Raw genomic sequence first — 15,580 nt, 5'->3', positions numbered from 1 at the left:
GGTCCTGCTCCAAACCTACTGACCTAGAATCAGTGGGATTCAAGTGCACGTTCACATTTGAGAAGCAGTGTTCTAACTCACTGAAAGTTTCTCCTTTCTGCTCTAAAAATCCTTGATTTTCCAGTAAAATTTTTGTAAAACTTATAGCAAGGTCCTCCATGTGTCATGTGGAAATTAAGAGAGGGTGGGTGTCAATGTTCAGGTTTGGAGGGAAGACAGTGGAGACCTAGAGAAGCAGTTAAGAGATGGTAAGAGGAACTTCCAAGTGTGGAGCACCTAGAGAGTTGGCAGGTACCAGGGGCATGCACCAGCCTGGACTTCTGAGACATGAGATTTTCCAGACATTATTGGAAATACTCAGTTGGAGAACCCCATTAAAGACTGCCAAATCCTGTAGTTGTGTAAGAAGGCTTGAACTGAATACTAAGGGCAAGTACGACTTCCGAAAGTAGAAGAACTGGGGTACATAGGCTAAGGGAGGAGACCACCCCTCATATTGTCTTATGCCCAATTTCTGCCTCCAAAGAAAGCAGAAGTAAAAACTAAAAGGCAGAAATGAAATCCACAGGCAGACAGCCCGGCGCCACACCCTGGGCCTGGTAGTTAAAGATCGATCCCTGACCTAATCGGTTATGTTATCTATAGATTACAGATATTGTATAGGAATGCACTGTGAATATCTCTATCCTGTTTTTTTCCGATCTAATTACCAGTGCATGCAGCCCCCAGTCACGTACCCCCTGCTTGCTCAATCAATCACGACCCTCTCACATGCACCCCCTTAGAGTTGTGAGCCCTTAAAAGGGACAGGAATTGGTCACTTGGGGAGCTCGGCTCTTGAGACAGAAGTCTTGCTGATGCCCCTGGCTGAATAAACCCCTTCCTTCTTTAACTAAGTGTCTGAGGAGTTTTGTCTGCCGCTTGTCCTGCTACAAGGCCACAGACTGATTCTAAAGCTGCAAAAATTACTGTCATTGTTAATTTTTTAAAGTTGAAGCACAGGGAAAATTTGACTTTGTAACACTGAATGCTTTAAATAATGTTCCTGTTTGTCATGCAGGCAATTTAGTGACCTCTTCATGTTTTGTCCCCTGATAAACCAATATCCTTTATTCACTCTTATAAAGAAAGAGGTAGAGTGGTTTAATAAGATGTATTACTTTTTTTTAAACAAAGATGAAACATTTGATAAGCCTGATTCTTGAAAACTGCTTTTTTAAAAGGAGCATTAAAACAAGTCATTTTTTGTACCTACGATTTCTCTTATCACTTTAGGTGGTCCTATTTGAATATAAATGATACTGTAGGGTTTTTCTCTTTTTCCCACAAAAAGAACTACATTTTGAAAGAAACCGGCCACACTAATACTCAAAAGTGGTTGGGAAGCCACTTTGATCTTACAAAAATCAAGAAAGAAAAATAACTTCAGAAGGTACACTGAGAACAGTTATTTAAGCAGAAAGATGTGTTTCCAATTTCTTTCGGATCAATTTGTACTAGCCTTTTGATACATTGATTTTATTATTTTAGCTGCAGTGTGTAGTTATACCAGATGAGCATTGTGATTTTAAACTTTAGATTCTAGAATCAGCTCCCCTAGGTGTGATTCACAGCTCCAATGCTTAGTACTGAGTGACTTTGGGCAAAGTTACTTAACGTCTTTATGCCTTACTTTCATCATTTGAAGTATGCAGGTGATAATAGACAACCTTATGGAACCTTTTTGTGGATTAAGTGAGTAAATACACGTGAAAGACTTAGTGCATAGCATAGCATAGCATAGCTAATACTCGCTTGAAAATCTGATCGGTTGTTTCCCATGACAGGATCAACCAAGGTACGTGGAATTGGGGCTGATTTGGAAAAATATTTTTAATCCAGTTTTTTAGATATTCTTCCTCTGTTCTCAAAGCTAAAATACTTACAGGTTCTCCTTTTTGTCCTTTAGGGCCAACAGACCCTGGAAATCCTGGTAGTCCATTTTCACCCTTTCAAGACAAAGCAGAAGAGAGATTTTGCAGATGGTTAGAGAAGCACTATTGTGACTCAGAACAGAATGATTGCTTGCTCTGCTAACTATATAGCATCCAACAGACAATGCAAAGTTCTGAATCTACTTAGACTATTTTTATGATAATGTGTTTGTCAGTACTTCACAATGGCTTTATGTCTTTTAGAAATCCATACATTTCATTATGATACTTAAATGTAATTTGAAACAAAGTTAATTATTTTTCCAGGAAAGAATATCTAGAGGAGAATAATTATAATTTTGTTCTGGTGTGCCAAAACCAATTTTTTGTGTGTGATCTCAAAGACATCAGACTGTTTAACTGGCACAATAATCTAGACTCATTTTATTTCAGGCACTTTTTTGTTTAGGTGAGCAGAGTCAGTAGTCATATGAAGCAAAATGAGTCTCTCAGCTGTTTCCAGGGTTTATAATGCTACTTAGATGATTGGCTGTGGGCAAATAAGGCATTCTTGTAGATGTGGTGACAGCAGTAGCTTAGAAATGTCTAGGAGGTTCCGGTCAAAAACGCTGAAGAGAGATTTGTATGTGACATATACAGAGTGTTTTTGGAAAATGTAATTTGAGAAGAAATATTTAAAGAAAGGAGTTATATCACTAATGAGGCTTCAGAGGAGTCTCAGCATTGTGCATCCTTTTAGTGTTTACCAAGATCTCTGAATACCTACACAATTTTTAAATTAAACATAGTCCCTAGAAGATATGTAAGGCTACTTTTTTTTCCCCAACCTCAAGAGCATTTTTGCAAAATGATGTTCACCATTACATTTCTGAGCCTATACCATTTTTGCCTACCTGGCCTATTTTTTTACTTCAAAAGAATAAATACAGAAAGCATAAAGTAGAATACACTAAGCCTTCATGTACCAGGTACCCGAAATGAAAGAAATTAAAAAATTTACAAAGAAGAAATCCCCTGTATTTCCTATTTCCACCCAGAGAGAGCCACTCTCAAGAATTTAGTATTTATATTTTCAGTTTATATTATTGTACTTTTACTGCATATGTGGAATCATAAACATTATTTTGGATATTTGAAACAAATTCCATAAATAGCTTTATCTCATATAGAACATACTACGACTTGTTTTTTCCACTCAACATTGTTTTTAATATCCATCTCTATTGATACATATGATCTCATTCATTCACTGTAACAGCTGAGTAGCATTCTAACATGTTAACAAACCAGGGTTTATCTCAGCCCCACCGATGGACGCTTGAGTTGTAATCAGCTTGTCTCTATTATAAATAAGGCTGCAGTGAACATCTCTAATCCTGACCCCTGTGTGGATGTGCCTAACTGTTCATTTTGAAGCCTCAGTCTACCCAAAAGTGCTTCAAGTACAAATTTACTACAGCCCTAAAATCTTTGGCTTATTTTTATATGTATATGCTAATCCATATCTTGTGATTTTCTGTAATGGATAGACAAGATCATGTTTGTATTAATTAGTCTTCTAGATTTATGGGATATGTTTTGTTAAATTAATCTTAATTTTATTAAAATTTTAAAACCTCATGCAATACTGTAACTGTAGAACCAGCCCAAACAGGGCCTACTCTGCTGATAACAAAATGCCGAGTTACCTTTAAGGTATAACGGAGCCCAAAACTCCAAGTCATGCAGCCTAGGCACGCATAACAGAAAAAGCTTTGACTTGTAACAACAGCTGGAACCAACAATTCCTCCCCTTGGGTGGAATCAAGAAGACCGGGACATGACCAGAACCTGAACTCTTTCAGAAGCAAGGGGGTCCACTGGCCTGGAATATCCAGGGTAAAAATCTGCCTCAACATACCTTACCATAAATGGTCAAATTTGAAGCTGTCCAATCAGACCCTGCCAAACTAACATCCCTAGATCCTGTCTCTTGCCCTCTGATCCCTTAAAATTTGCCCCAATCCCCAAATCCAGGAGGCAACTTTGAGCCTGACTCCTGTCTCTTTGCTGGCTGGTTTTGCAATAAAATCTTTGTTTTCTGAAAAGCTGGTGCCATAGTTATTGGCTTCGGTGCACACTGGGCAGTGAGCCCATCTGCTTGATAACAATATTGTAAAATACATATTTGGTCTTCGTCCCAGTTTCCTGGCATACAACTCATAAAATCCTTGGAATCCCCAAAGCAATAAGTGTCTTTTCGTATGTTAATGAGTTGACTGGTAGCTGGCAGCCCCTAGGTGGCTTCGGGATTGGGCTGGTCACCAGAAGGACCAAGGCTTGATTAGAGTCTTTTCAGCCTCACCTCCAACCTCTGAGGAGGGGCGAGAGACTGAAGGTTAACTTGGTCACCAATGACAAATGATTTAATCAATCACACCTACATAATGAAGCTTCCATAAAAACCACAAGGACTGGGTTCAGAGAGCTTCTGTAGAGCTGAAGTTGTAGAGGTTCCCGGAGGGTGGCATGACCAGGGAGGGCATGAAAGCTTGGAAGCTTGGCACCCCTTCCCACATACCTTGCCTTATGCAGTTCTTCATCTGTAACCTTCGTGACATCCTTTATAATAAATTGGTAAGCATAAGTAAATATCTCCCTGAGTTCTGTGAGCCGTTCCAGCAGATTAGTCAAAGCCAAGGATGGGGTCATGAGGACCCCGATTTATAGCCATTTGGTCAAAAGCACAGAAAAAACAACATGGGACTTTCGATTGGCATATGAAGTAGAAGGCAGTCTTGTGGGATCGAGCCCTCAATCTGTGGGATCTGTTGCTACCACCAGGTAAATCGCATCAGAATTGAATGGAATTAGAAGACAACCAGCTGGTGTGTATTGCAGAACTGATTGCTTGCTTGCTGTGTGTGAAAAATTCACATATTTGGTCATAGAGGTATTTTGTGCTGTGAGAGTTGATACTAGGAAAGAAGTGTTTGTTTTTATGACTCACCTCAGTACTAATTTTTTATACCATTAAGCTTTCAGTTAGTAATAGTAAGGCCCTGTTGGAGAGCCAAGGAACCAAATGGATAAGAAGCCAATTTGCAGACCTGTCAGTACAAATATTCTAGAGCAGTGTTTCCCAAAGTTCAGTCATCCACATCCCAACTGCATAATATTCGCTATGTCCACATACCACCTATATATACATAGCTTATTTTTTTCTCTAAATTCACTCACATTCTTAATTTAAATATTCAATAAGCCTTTTGAAGTAGTATCCATAAAATTTAAAGTTTAGTGTGCTGGATACAGGCTTTTTCCTAATTCAGAGGAAGCTACGTAAGTATTGTTTTTTTCTATGATAGTATCTAAACATCCTGTGTATCATCACTCTTATTCTTACCACATTATAGGATAAGCCATTTTTTTCTTAGACATAGTAAATCATATTCAAGGTAAGGAGAGGGAGAAGTTGGTGGATACATTTAGGGACCAATTGTTGTTGGTTTTATAGAGAAAATAAACAATTAGCCTTGTATAGGCATTAGGGTGTAGAGTGAAGTTCATTTTACCCATCTGGTAGGTGCTACAATCTCCATTGCATAGGTGTGAAGGAAAAATACGCCTACTAGTTACACTTGCCTAATAAAATAAAAGTAGAAAGCTAAGAAGGGGTCTAGAAATTGCTTGTAAAAATCAAATCTGCCAATATCAAAAGGGAAGGGGAGGAGAATGTACATGGTGAAATAAGAGTAGTTATATTCATAGCTGCTATACAGGTGAACCAATGTACATAGGTCTCCTGGGAAATATAGAGGAAGGACAAAAAAGGGGTTGTGGCTCGTCTTTCCACATAGTCATTGGATGACATTGGGCTGGAAGGAAATCTTAGAGGCCTCTTTCCTTATAAAATTCTACAAAAAAAGCATTTTCCACCTGAACCTTAGACACATATGGGTTTGTATTTTTTATTTAAATTGAACGTTCAATGATTTATCACTGTAGAGATGAGTTGAAACACAAGTGATGAATTTACTTTGCATCAGGAAAGACTCTCCTTCAGTTTGACACTTTTGATGCTATTCGAAAAGCTTGGGGCTGTAGCGACTCCACCTTTTCCCCAACAGTCTTCCCCTACAAGACACCTGCTATTTTCTCAGGAATGCTTAGATATCCTGATATTTTGTTCTACTGTCTCTATAAAGCAGTAGTTCTCCTCAAGTAACTTGCAAATACATTATCCCTTCTCCACATCCTGTCAGTCCCAGTCAAGCCACAGAGCAGGGATCATCCATCATTTCCACACTGGTAGACTGGTCATGTGGACAGTCTCCATGGTCATTTACTGCAAATCGTGGTTTTCCCTGTATCGTAGCGTTCTTGATACAGATTGTGGCTGCTAAACCAGGGATGATTGGTGTGTATATTCCAGTGCTGTTTGTGCTTGTTCTGGTGCTTCATTGTAGCGTCGGGTTCCAAAGGGTTGACTCTTTTAGGAATTCTATTTTGCTGGTCAGTGCATTGAGAAATAGCATATTATAAAGGAATGATGAATCACTTATGTGTTTAATTATTCTTCTGGTTAAATATTTTATTCTATAGCACAAATTGAGTCCCTTCTTTGTCAAAATTATGGTGGGAGATACAAAGATGAGCAAGACCAGGTGCTAAGAATGAGAATAACAATTAATCCTCAAAAGTGCTAAATGAGACCTCATGAGAGGAAGGAAAGATTGAGGTGGGTGAATAGAAAAGAACACATCTTTAGTGAGGGCTTTATATATGTTTTAGTTATTGTGCTTTTGAGTAACTTCCTATTATTTAATTTTAATCCTTCTATCAAATCTTTGTGTAGATACAGTTATGCCCATGGTGTGAATGAGGAAATGGATACTTAGAGAAATGAAGTGACCTTCCCAAGGTGACCCAGCTGTTAATGCCACAATCAACTTTTTGTCTCAAAGCTCATGCTCTTCCTATTACTCAGTGGTTCTTAGCCCTGGTTGTATGTTAGAGTCATCTGAAACACTTTTAAATAGAGCTACAACCCCTACTCCAAATCGGAGTCTCTGTGGATGGAGCCCGAGTGTGGGTATTTTGTCAAAGCTTTCCATGTGATTCCAATGTGCAGCCAGAATTCAGAAGCACCGGGGTTCACCACAGGTGCAAGCAGAGATCTGTGAGAACAGCTTGATGGAGCTTTAAATTATCACTGTGGTGACTTACATCACATTAAATTACATTACAATTTTTAAAACTAATGTATTGATTCAGAAGAGATAGTAAGTAGACTTGCATAGGTAGAGTTGATTTCACCCTTCCAGCAACTGCTATGCTTATGTTTGTGTTTGGTTGGTTGTTTTGAGACAAGGTCTTGCTCTGTTGCTCAGGCTGGAGTGCAGTGGTGCGATATGGCTCACTGCAGCCTCTATCTCCTGGCTCCAAGTGATCCTCTTGCCTCAGCCTCCCTGGGAAGCTGGGACCACAGGTATTTGCCAGCATGCCCAGCTAATATTTTTAACTTTTGTAGGGATGGGGTATCACTATATTGCCCAGGCTGGTCTAAATTTTGGGCTCAAACGTTCTTCCCGCCTTGGCCTCCCAAAGTGCTGGGATTACAGGTGCGAGCTACCACCTGTAATTTTTGTTTATTTTATGCATTATTTATTGGCAATTTCCTGTTAATCACGCTTTTTAAAAGTTTTTTTAATGTGTCTCTTTATATCACGTACGGCATCAAGTTCCCTGTAGACTCGTCTATGTTATTTATTTGAGTGAGAGGAGGGAAGAGTTATGCCACTGGCTTTTCCTAATTCTACTTAAGATTCTGAAGCAATTAGAAAAGATTTTGAGCAACAGAAAAGGTCCTTAGAGTTTGAAATACACCTGTTTTACAGAATCAAATTTCTCATCAGTGAGGTCTTAAGAATGTCTAAGTAACATATGTTTCCTAATGAACACGGCAAAACAGAAGCCAGCTGTTTTGTTTCAAGAAATGAATCATCATTTAAATACTTTAAAAGTCACAACTCTCTTCTTTGCTCAGCTGTCCTATGTGACAAGCTTTGTGGCTTTCTTTCCTTTTTTTTTTTCCCCTTAGCCTGCATATGTCCAGAAGTCATTGCTTAAAATGTAATGCGTTTGTTATGGTGGCGTATGGTTTCTGTTAGCTATTAGGTTACAGGAAATAATGCTAATGTACTAGCAATAAAATCTAACTCACACAAATGACTTATCATTGCTCTGTAATCAATTTTTTGATGTCTTTTTTCAGAATGTCAAGGTTTTATTTATGATTTATTTATTTAGCAGAAAACTTCATTTTCAATCATCAATCTGTGAGAAGCTCCTAGTTTCTGGCAAGACTCTTTTAGTAGTAACTTCTGGTGATGAGTGTACGACTTTTTGCATGGATTGGTTGCACTGATTTATAAGACACAGAAGTCATATTTTCTTGGATTCATGTCAAAATCCCCTGCCCTCAATCTAGATAATTTTTACAGGTGAATGAATGGAGATAGCTAGCACTCACAGGTCATATTCCCTCAGAGTATTTTCAAACCTACTCATCTCTGCCTGTAGATTTAATGTACATTTTTTTTCTGACAATGGCACATTTGCATGGAATCCAAGGTCATTACAATTTCAGAATCAAACAGGAGTGAAACATCTTATTGAATGGGGAAGTGAGTCTGTCATCTTTACAGTTAAGATAATGAAACCTGCGAATGACAAGGAGAATGCAATGGAAACTTATCAGTGTCTTAATTTTAAAACTATTTTGAAATAATTACTTGGCTAAACCACTACTGGACAGTATAAAACCCCACCAAAATGGCTGCCAGGGCAGCTTACGTTTTGGTACTTAGGAAGACACAAAACAGTGAGCCTGGGCCTGAGGCATTTTGCTAAAGGGGTCTTCAGATTGTTTTTGCCACCTACACGGATTCACATTTAATTACAAAACAAGTCTTGTGTCCTGATTTCATTTATCTTATTACAGTAATTTCCCCTTGATATGTTCTCTTTCTTGCAGCCAACTGCTACTCAGAAGTCCTTGCTGGACCCTGAAGCAGATTCCAATCCTACTGCCTGGTGAGGAGGCAGGCAGAGGCCCCTGCCCACTGCAGGCTGGACACCCTCCCAGAGATGCAACCCAACTGCTGCCGGGGGGCTGCCCCTACATGGGAATGTGTAAATCCGTAGAAAATACTGGACCCTTCTATTCACTTTGAAAATCTGATTACCGCCGGGTGCAGTGGCTCAAGCCTATAATCCCATAACTTTGGGAGGCTGAGGCGGGTGGATCACCTGAGGTCAGGAGTTCAAGACCAGCCTGGCCAACATGGTGAAACTCTGTCTCTACTAAAAATACAAAAATTAGCCGGGAGTGGTGGCACATGCCTGTAATGCCAGCCACTTGGGAGGCTGAGGAAGGAGAATCACTTGAACCTAGGAGGTGGAGGTTATAGTGAGCTGAGATTGAGCTACTGCACTCCAGCCTTGGCAACAAAGCAAGACTCCATCTGGAAAAAAAAAAAAAAAAAAAAAAATTCTGATTACCTTGTCTCCTTTCAGGCCTCCAGCTTCATGTTCATCATTTCCCTAGGGAGTAAAAACAATTTAAAATTCAAAGAAAAATCCACTAATTTTTAATGCATTCAATGGGTAACAGTATAAGTAGTCAGATAATAGTACTGTAACAGCTTTTTACGGATACTAAGTCATTTGTGCAGACATCTTTGTCTCTCTCACCCGTTGTTAAATATTCCTGTTAAATATTTTTCTAGCCGAGCGCGGTGGCTCAAGCCTGTAATCCCAGCACTTTGGGAGGCCGAGACGGGCGGATCACGAGGTCAGGAGATCGAGACCATCCTGGCTAACAAGGTGAAACCCCGTCTCTACTAAAAAATACAAAAAAACTAGCCGGGCGAAGTGGCGGGCGCCTGTGGTCCCAGCTACTCGGGAGGCTGAGGCAGGAGAATGGCGTGAACCCGGGAGGCGGAGCTTGCAGTGAGCTGAGATCCGGCCACCGCACTCCAGCCTGGGCGACAGAGCCAGACTCAGTCTCAAAAAATAAATAAATAAATAAATATTTTTCTAAATAATTCCAGCTTTGGAAACCCCATGCATCTTCTTTGTGACTTCTTAAGGAGATTGCCTCCGGAGAAACATCACACCTCTGGGGATAAATACTCACTACTCCAAAACCACAACTGGCCACTTCAGCTGGCCTCTCCATGTATCTGAGCATCTCTGATCTGCTCTCCCTACTCTCAAGTATGCTTTATTGTTCTCAGACCACTACATTACACTCTACAGTCCCGGGCAGGTGACTTGCCTGTAACTACACTGAAAAAAATACAAGTTCTCGGACATCACTTTTTTTTTTTTTCCTTTTTGTGGAGAATGGTGTCTCGCTATACTGCCCAGGTAGGTCTTGAACTCCTGGGCGCAAGCTATCCTCCTGGCCTCTGCCTCCCTAAGAGCTAGGATTGCAGGCATGAGCCACTGTGCCAGGCCTCAGATACCACTTCTAATTCCTGTCAATGAATGTACCAATCCATGTACATGCACACCCGGGTAGTTAATGAGCTGTCTCATCTCTTATCAGTGGCTGTTTCCTCTATAAATTCTCTGATTCCCATGCCCTTTGCCTTCTTAGGAGATTTTCTTTATTAATGTTACCTATTGCTATCAGGTGAAATTGGCCAATTTGGTAAAGTTAAATAAAATGTAGCTAAAATTGGCCAATTTCTTTAACACTTCTCTTTCTCTCTCTGACTACCTACCTACTCTACCTTCTTTAAACTTAACACACAAAAAGCATACAGTTCCCAGCACACATTTCCCTTAAGTTACTCTCTTTCCTCCCATTTCTGGACATTTTCTCAAAAGGGTAGTTAGTGCTTTCTGTGTCCACTGACCAAGACAGCCTTTAATGTTTCCCTCAGCGGGAATCAACTTTGGACAGGCTTGTTCCTAATTCCAGACCCCGACCTCTCTTTTTCTAGACCAATTGCTTTAGAAATCTGTATTTGTAAGTTCTTTCACTATCCCTTCGAAATGTAAATCTTCCTAAAGTTTTACAATCTGGGAACGTCTTTCTCAAGGACCTGGGAACCATCCCTTTAAAATGTAATCGTGGAGAAGATAGTGCCACTATCTTCCAGGCTCTGTGAGAGGGTAGGAGCCTAACTTCAGCCTTGTGCCAAGTTGTAAACCTTCTTCCTGTCACAAAGATATGAGAAAGTTTACCCTTCCTTTGGGTACAGCCAATTAGCAGACACAAGGAAGTGTGTTCTCTCTCTTACATCAACACTTAAAAACTCTCCTGAACTTTGTTTCAATGGAATTGAGCTCAGACTAAGTCTGCCCTCTCTCTCCTATTGCAGTAGCCTTGAATAATGTCTTCCTTGCCTGTTTAACTTTGTCAGGTGCAATTTTTTATTTGACACCACTTATTCATCTCCTGTTTACTCCTAAACACATATGTATTTGACACTGGCCCCAGTCAGTCCACTGATGTGGCCCTCTAATGTTATTAATAATATCTTTGCTGCTTACTCTAATGGACTCTTCTTTAATTGACCTTGCTACACTTGTCACTCTCTTGGCTTGTATGATAGCTTACTTTCCTGGTTTCTTCCTGTCTCTGTGACTTCTTCTTCCCTCATCTGTTAAAGGTTGGATCTCCTCAGGACTTTCTTCCTTGTGACTCAACACTTTCTCCCCAGCACTCTTATTTACCTACATGGCTTAGGTAATATTTACACAGCCAAATTTATAAACCCAGTATATACTTCTCTTCTGAGTTTTAGACCCATATACCTAATTTATACACCCTGCATATACTTCCCTTGTGAATTTTAGACTCATATATCTAATTTTCTACTTGATGTATGTACTTGTAAATTCTAGAAGCAATTCACATTTAACAAGTTTAAAACTGAAACAAAAAATGCAACAGATACACATATATATGAGAGAAAAAAATAGAGTTACATCACACTGCTAACATTGTTTAGTACAGAAGTGGGAGAAGAGGAATCAGTTTTTTCTAATGTGTCTCTGCAGTTGTTCTTGTTAAATTGAGCAGGAATTCCATTTTACAATTGAAAACAATTACGGAAAGAAAGAAAACCTGAATTCTTCCTCTCTGTCCGAGTGTCATTCTCAATACCACTTGGTTTGGCTGTGTCCCCACCCAAATCTCATCTAGAACTGTAGCTCCCACAATTCCCATGTGTTGTGGGAGGGACCTAGTGGGAGGTAATTGAATCATGGGGGAGGGTCTTTCCTGTGCTATTCTCATGACAGTGAATAAGTCTCATGAGATCTGATGGTTTTATAAAGGGGAGTTTCCCTGCACAAACTCTCTCTTCTGATGTCTGCCGCCATGTTAGACGTGCCTTTCAGCTTCCACCATGATTATGAGGCCTCCCCAGCCACATGGAACTGTGAGTCCATGAAACCTTTTTCTTTTGTAAATTGCCCAGTCTAGGGTATGTCTTTATCAGCAGCATGAAAACGGACTAATATAATCACCCTCATCCTTATTCCTCGAATATGATCAGTCATCCAGTTTGGTTGACTCTGTCTCCCCAAATGTCTTCTCTTCTTTTGAGAGAAAGAGTCAACCTGCCTACACCCAGGCAGCCCACCATCATGTCTTGCCAGGATTGTTGCAGTGAGTCTCTAACTGGCCTTTTACAATCCACTCTTGCTTTCCTGACATGCATATTCTCTACATAAGATTAGAGAAATACCTTCAAAAGACATTCTGACATCCATTTCTCAAAACTTTAACATCTCCAGCAAATCTCTGCATAACTTGAACTCATTTCCCTCTCCAGCATCATGTTGGCCACTCTTCTTCCTCAGAAGCTTCAGCTGTCATGGTCTTCTCTCAGCTCCCTAAACTGACCAACGTCATTCCCATCTCAGCCTCCAGATCACCACTCTGTGTCCTCACCTTTCTATCTGGCCAGAAACTAGTCATTAATCAGGTCTCAACTATTATGAAATGCCATTCATGAAAGCCTCCCCTGGCATTCAATAAATATCTGTTGGGCAAATGAGCCAGTAATTCTAATCATGTGGTTTTTCCATTAAAGTTATTTTTCTGATTAAAAATACATGTGCTGATAGAAAACCTAAAAGGTCAAGAAATATTTAGACAACAAAAATATACAGAGGTACCTATTCAGATCACTATTGCTACAGTTTGGTATTTTAAATATTCCTTCCATGTTATTTTGCTGCTCCAATAAAAAGTCAGTAGTTTATAACTGATATTATTATTGGTCTTGTAATGGATATTCTCTCATTTTCTTCTATCAACTTTGGTCTGTGATATCTAAATTGAAAATAAAAATTGTAGTCTCAAAATTTTGTTCTAAATTATTACAACCAACAGTATTTGAAAATGAAGCATGGAAACACTAAGGTATATACACACGTTTATAAAGAACCAGCCGTTACAAAATGGCAGGTTGCTTGGATGCAACCTGCATAGAAACATAAATCTTAGAGATGTCTCAAAAACACTAGTCATTTGAGCATGGTGTCAGCACAAAACATCAGCATCTCCCCCTGGCTATGCTTATGATAGGATCCTTTTTGGGAAACTGGAACATGCTTTCATCTGAGATACGATTTGCCTGGAGATGGTCTTTGGCTTGGAAGGCCCCATGCTCTTTGATTGCAGAGCAGGAAAGCATCTAAACGGCCTCTGGGGAGAGCATGTTCTAGTGTAGCCCACCTCACCCCCAATAACCTACAGGGCATCAGAGATGCTGTGGCTGGGGTGAAGGAATGCCTCTGTAGCACCAACTCCTAGTGTCCCATCAATAGGCTTTATTGTTCTAAAATCTTGATTTTCTGATGGCTTTCACACCCAGAAAAACAACAGGGCCATTTATTGCTGATCAGAGCACCATGTTTGCTTCACTCAACAGCAAGACCAAGAAATCCATCTAATCAAGGACTCTTGGTGGCCTTTAGTGCTGTTCTCCACTCTTGGGTTAATAATACTCAAGGCAGATTCAAACTCGAGCTTCAGTAGCGTTTATTCATTGACATGTGAGCCGCTTCTCCCTGCTATCTCCAAGCTAGCTGCACCAGACAATTGCCTGGCTTAGTGACAATCATAAGAAGCACAGTCTTTGTGTTTCTGGAACTGCGGTTCTGCGTCCGATGCTATTCTAATTTTATTAGGTTATTTTGTGTCTTGGTGCCATGTTAAGGGTTCTTGTAAGCCTTCCAAATACAGTTTTGAATGTGTTTATTTAAAAATTCTTGTGGTGATGTGGTGAGGGTTGTGGCATGAGGATGCTAATCTGCATGCCCATCTCAAGAATTCTGGGATGTCAGCACTTGTTCTCGGGTCTGTGTGGGAATGGTGAATGCAACTTTGGAACGTATGGTCTGGCAAGTGAAAACACTCAAGCTACTCAAAGTCTTAAAGAGGATTTTCTCTGGAAAGAAGAGAATGTACCTGGATATATCATGGATTGAACCACATGAGATGACCATTTTTATAGGCCCCAGAGAGTAAAATATCAGCAATTTTCTACTGTTCAACTAATAAAAGAACCTAAGGATATGAACTCCTTCCTAGGGTATGGAGTCATTACAAATCCCCAGGGTTAGCCTTTGGGGAACTTGTTGTAATATCCTAGGCATGAGGGGACATAAAGTTCAGAAAAACCAGGTTGTTTTTTATAGGTTGAAATTATGTACCTCCCACTCCGATATATATGTATAAACTATAACACCCAGGACTTCAGAATGTGAACTTATTTGCCAATAGGGTCATTGCAGATGTAATTAATAATTAGTAATAAGTAGTTAAGATGAGGACATGCTGGAGTAGGTTGGGCTCCTAATCCAATAAGACTGTGTCCTTATAAAAAGAGAAACTTTATAGAGACATGCACGCAGGGAGAACACCACGTGAAGATGGCCAAGGAACGACCAGAGGCTAGGAGAGAGACCTGGAAGCCATTCCTCCCTAGTGCCTTCGGAGATAACATGGCCCTGCCAACACCTTCGTCTTGACTTCTGGCCTCCAGAACCGTGAGATGATATATTTCTGTTGTTTAGGTCACTCAGTTTGTGATATTTTGTTGTGGCAGCTGTAGCAAGTTAGAACATAATATGTGGGCTAGGAAAGCTGTGTTCGTTTGAAGATAAGGCCTAAGGCTGGCTCAAAGCCCAACTTCTTAGTTAACTGCAAAAAACCATTTCACCAGCCACAAGTGTGGAGGGTCATGAAAGGAAGGGAAGACTCAGGTGAGTTGGGAGGCTGTCTGTAATCAAACCAACATCTGAAAGTCCATATGTCTGTCCACAATGTTCCTCAAAGCCAGTGGAGCCTGGGGCACAGGGAAGGAAAGCGATGAAGTTAGAACCTAAACTTTATTTCTCAATCTTCTGGGCTCAGAAAGGTTGCCTGCAGTGTCTCCAAGGGAGTCTTCACTTTATATGCCATCATTGGGTTTAACTCACTGCTTGGAAAGGCCTTGAATATTGGATTTTGGATAAAGGCTTTCTGTCCTTTCTAGTCTGTGGATATTAAAGTGAAGTTATGATTTAATATGTGAAAAGAAAAATAGATTATTTTGCTAGCAAATTGGTTTTATTTTTGGATCAACAATTTG

The 15,580-nt window shown here is 40.0% G+C and overlaps 1 protein-coding gene across 1 annotated transcript in view; it reads right to left on the bottom strand.

Moving 5' to 3' along the window:
• Positions 1-15,580, bottom strand: part of COL19A1 (collagen type XIX alpha 1 chain) — a 330,775-nt gene that overhangs the window by 71,865 nt on the left and 243,330 nt on the right. Inside the window, exons 18-19 of the mRNA XM_025382187.1 lie at positions 9,480-9,521; positions 1,926-1,988 (exon numbers count right to left, since the gene is read on the bottom strand). Coding sequence (XP_025237972.1) covers positions 1,926-1,988; positions 9,480-9,521 — 105 coding nt within the window. The remainder of the gene's footprint in view (positions 1-1,925; positions 1,989-9,479; positions 9,522-15,580) is intronic.

The sequence above is a fragment of the Theropithecus gelada genome, chromosome 4 (assembly GCF_003255815.1).
Source record: "Theropithecus gelada isolate Dixy chromosome 4, Tgel_1.0, whole genome shotgun sequence".
In the NCBI taxonomy this organism is placed as follows: domain Eukaryota; kingdom Metazoa; phylum Chordata; class Mammalia; order Primates; family Cercopithecidae; genus Theropithecus; species Theropithecus gelada.
Note: the sequence above shows the minus strand (reverse complement) of the source record. Positions and strands in the feature narration are given on the sequence as shown.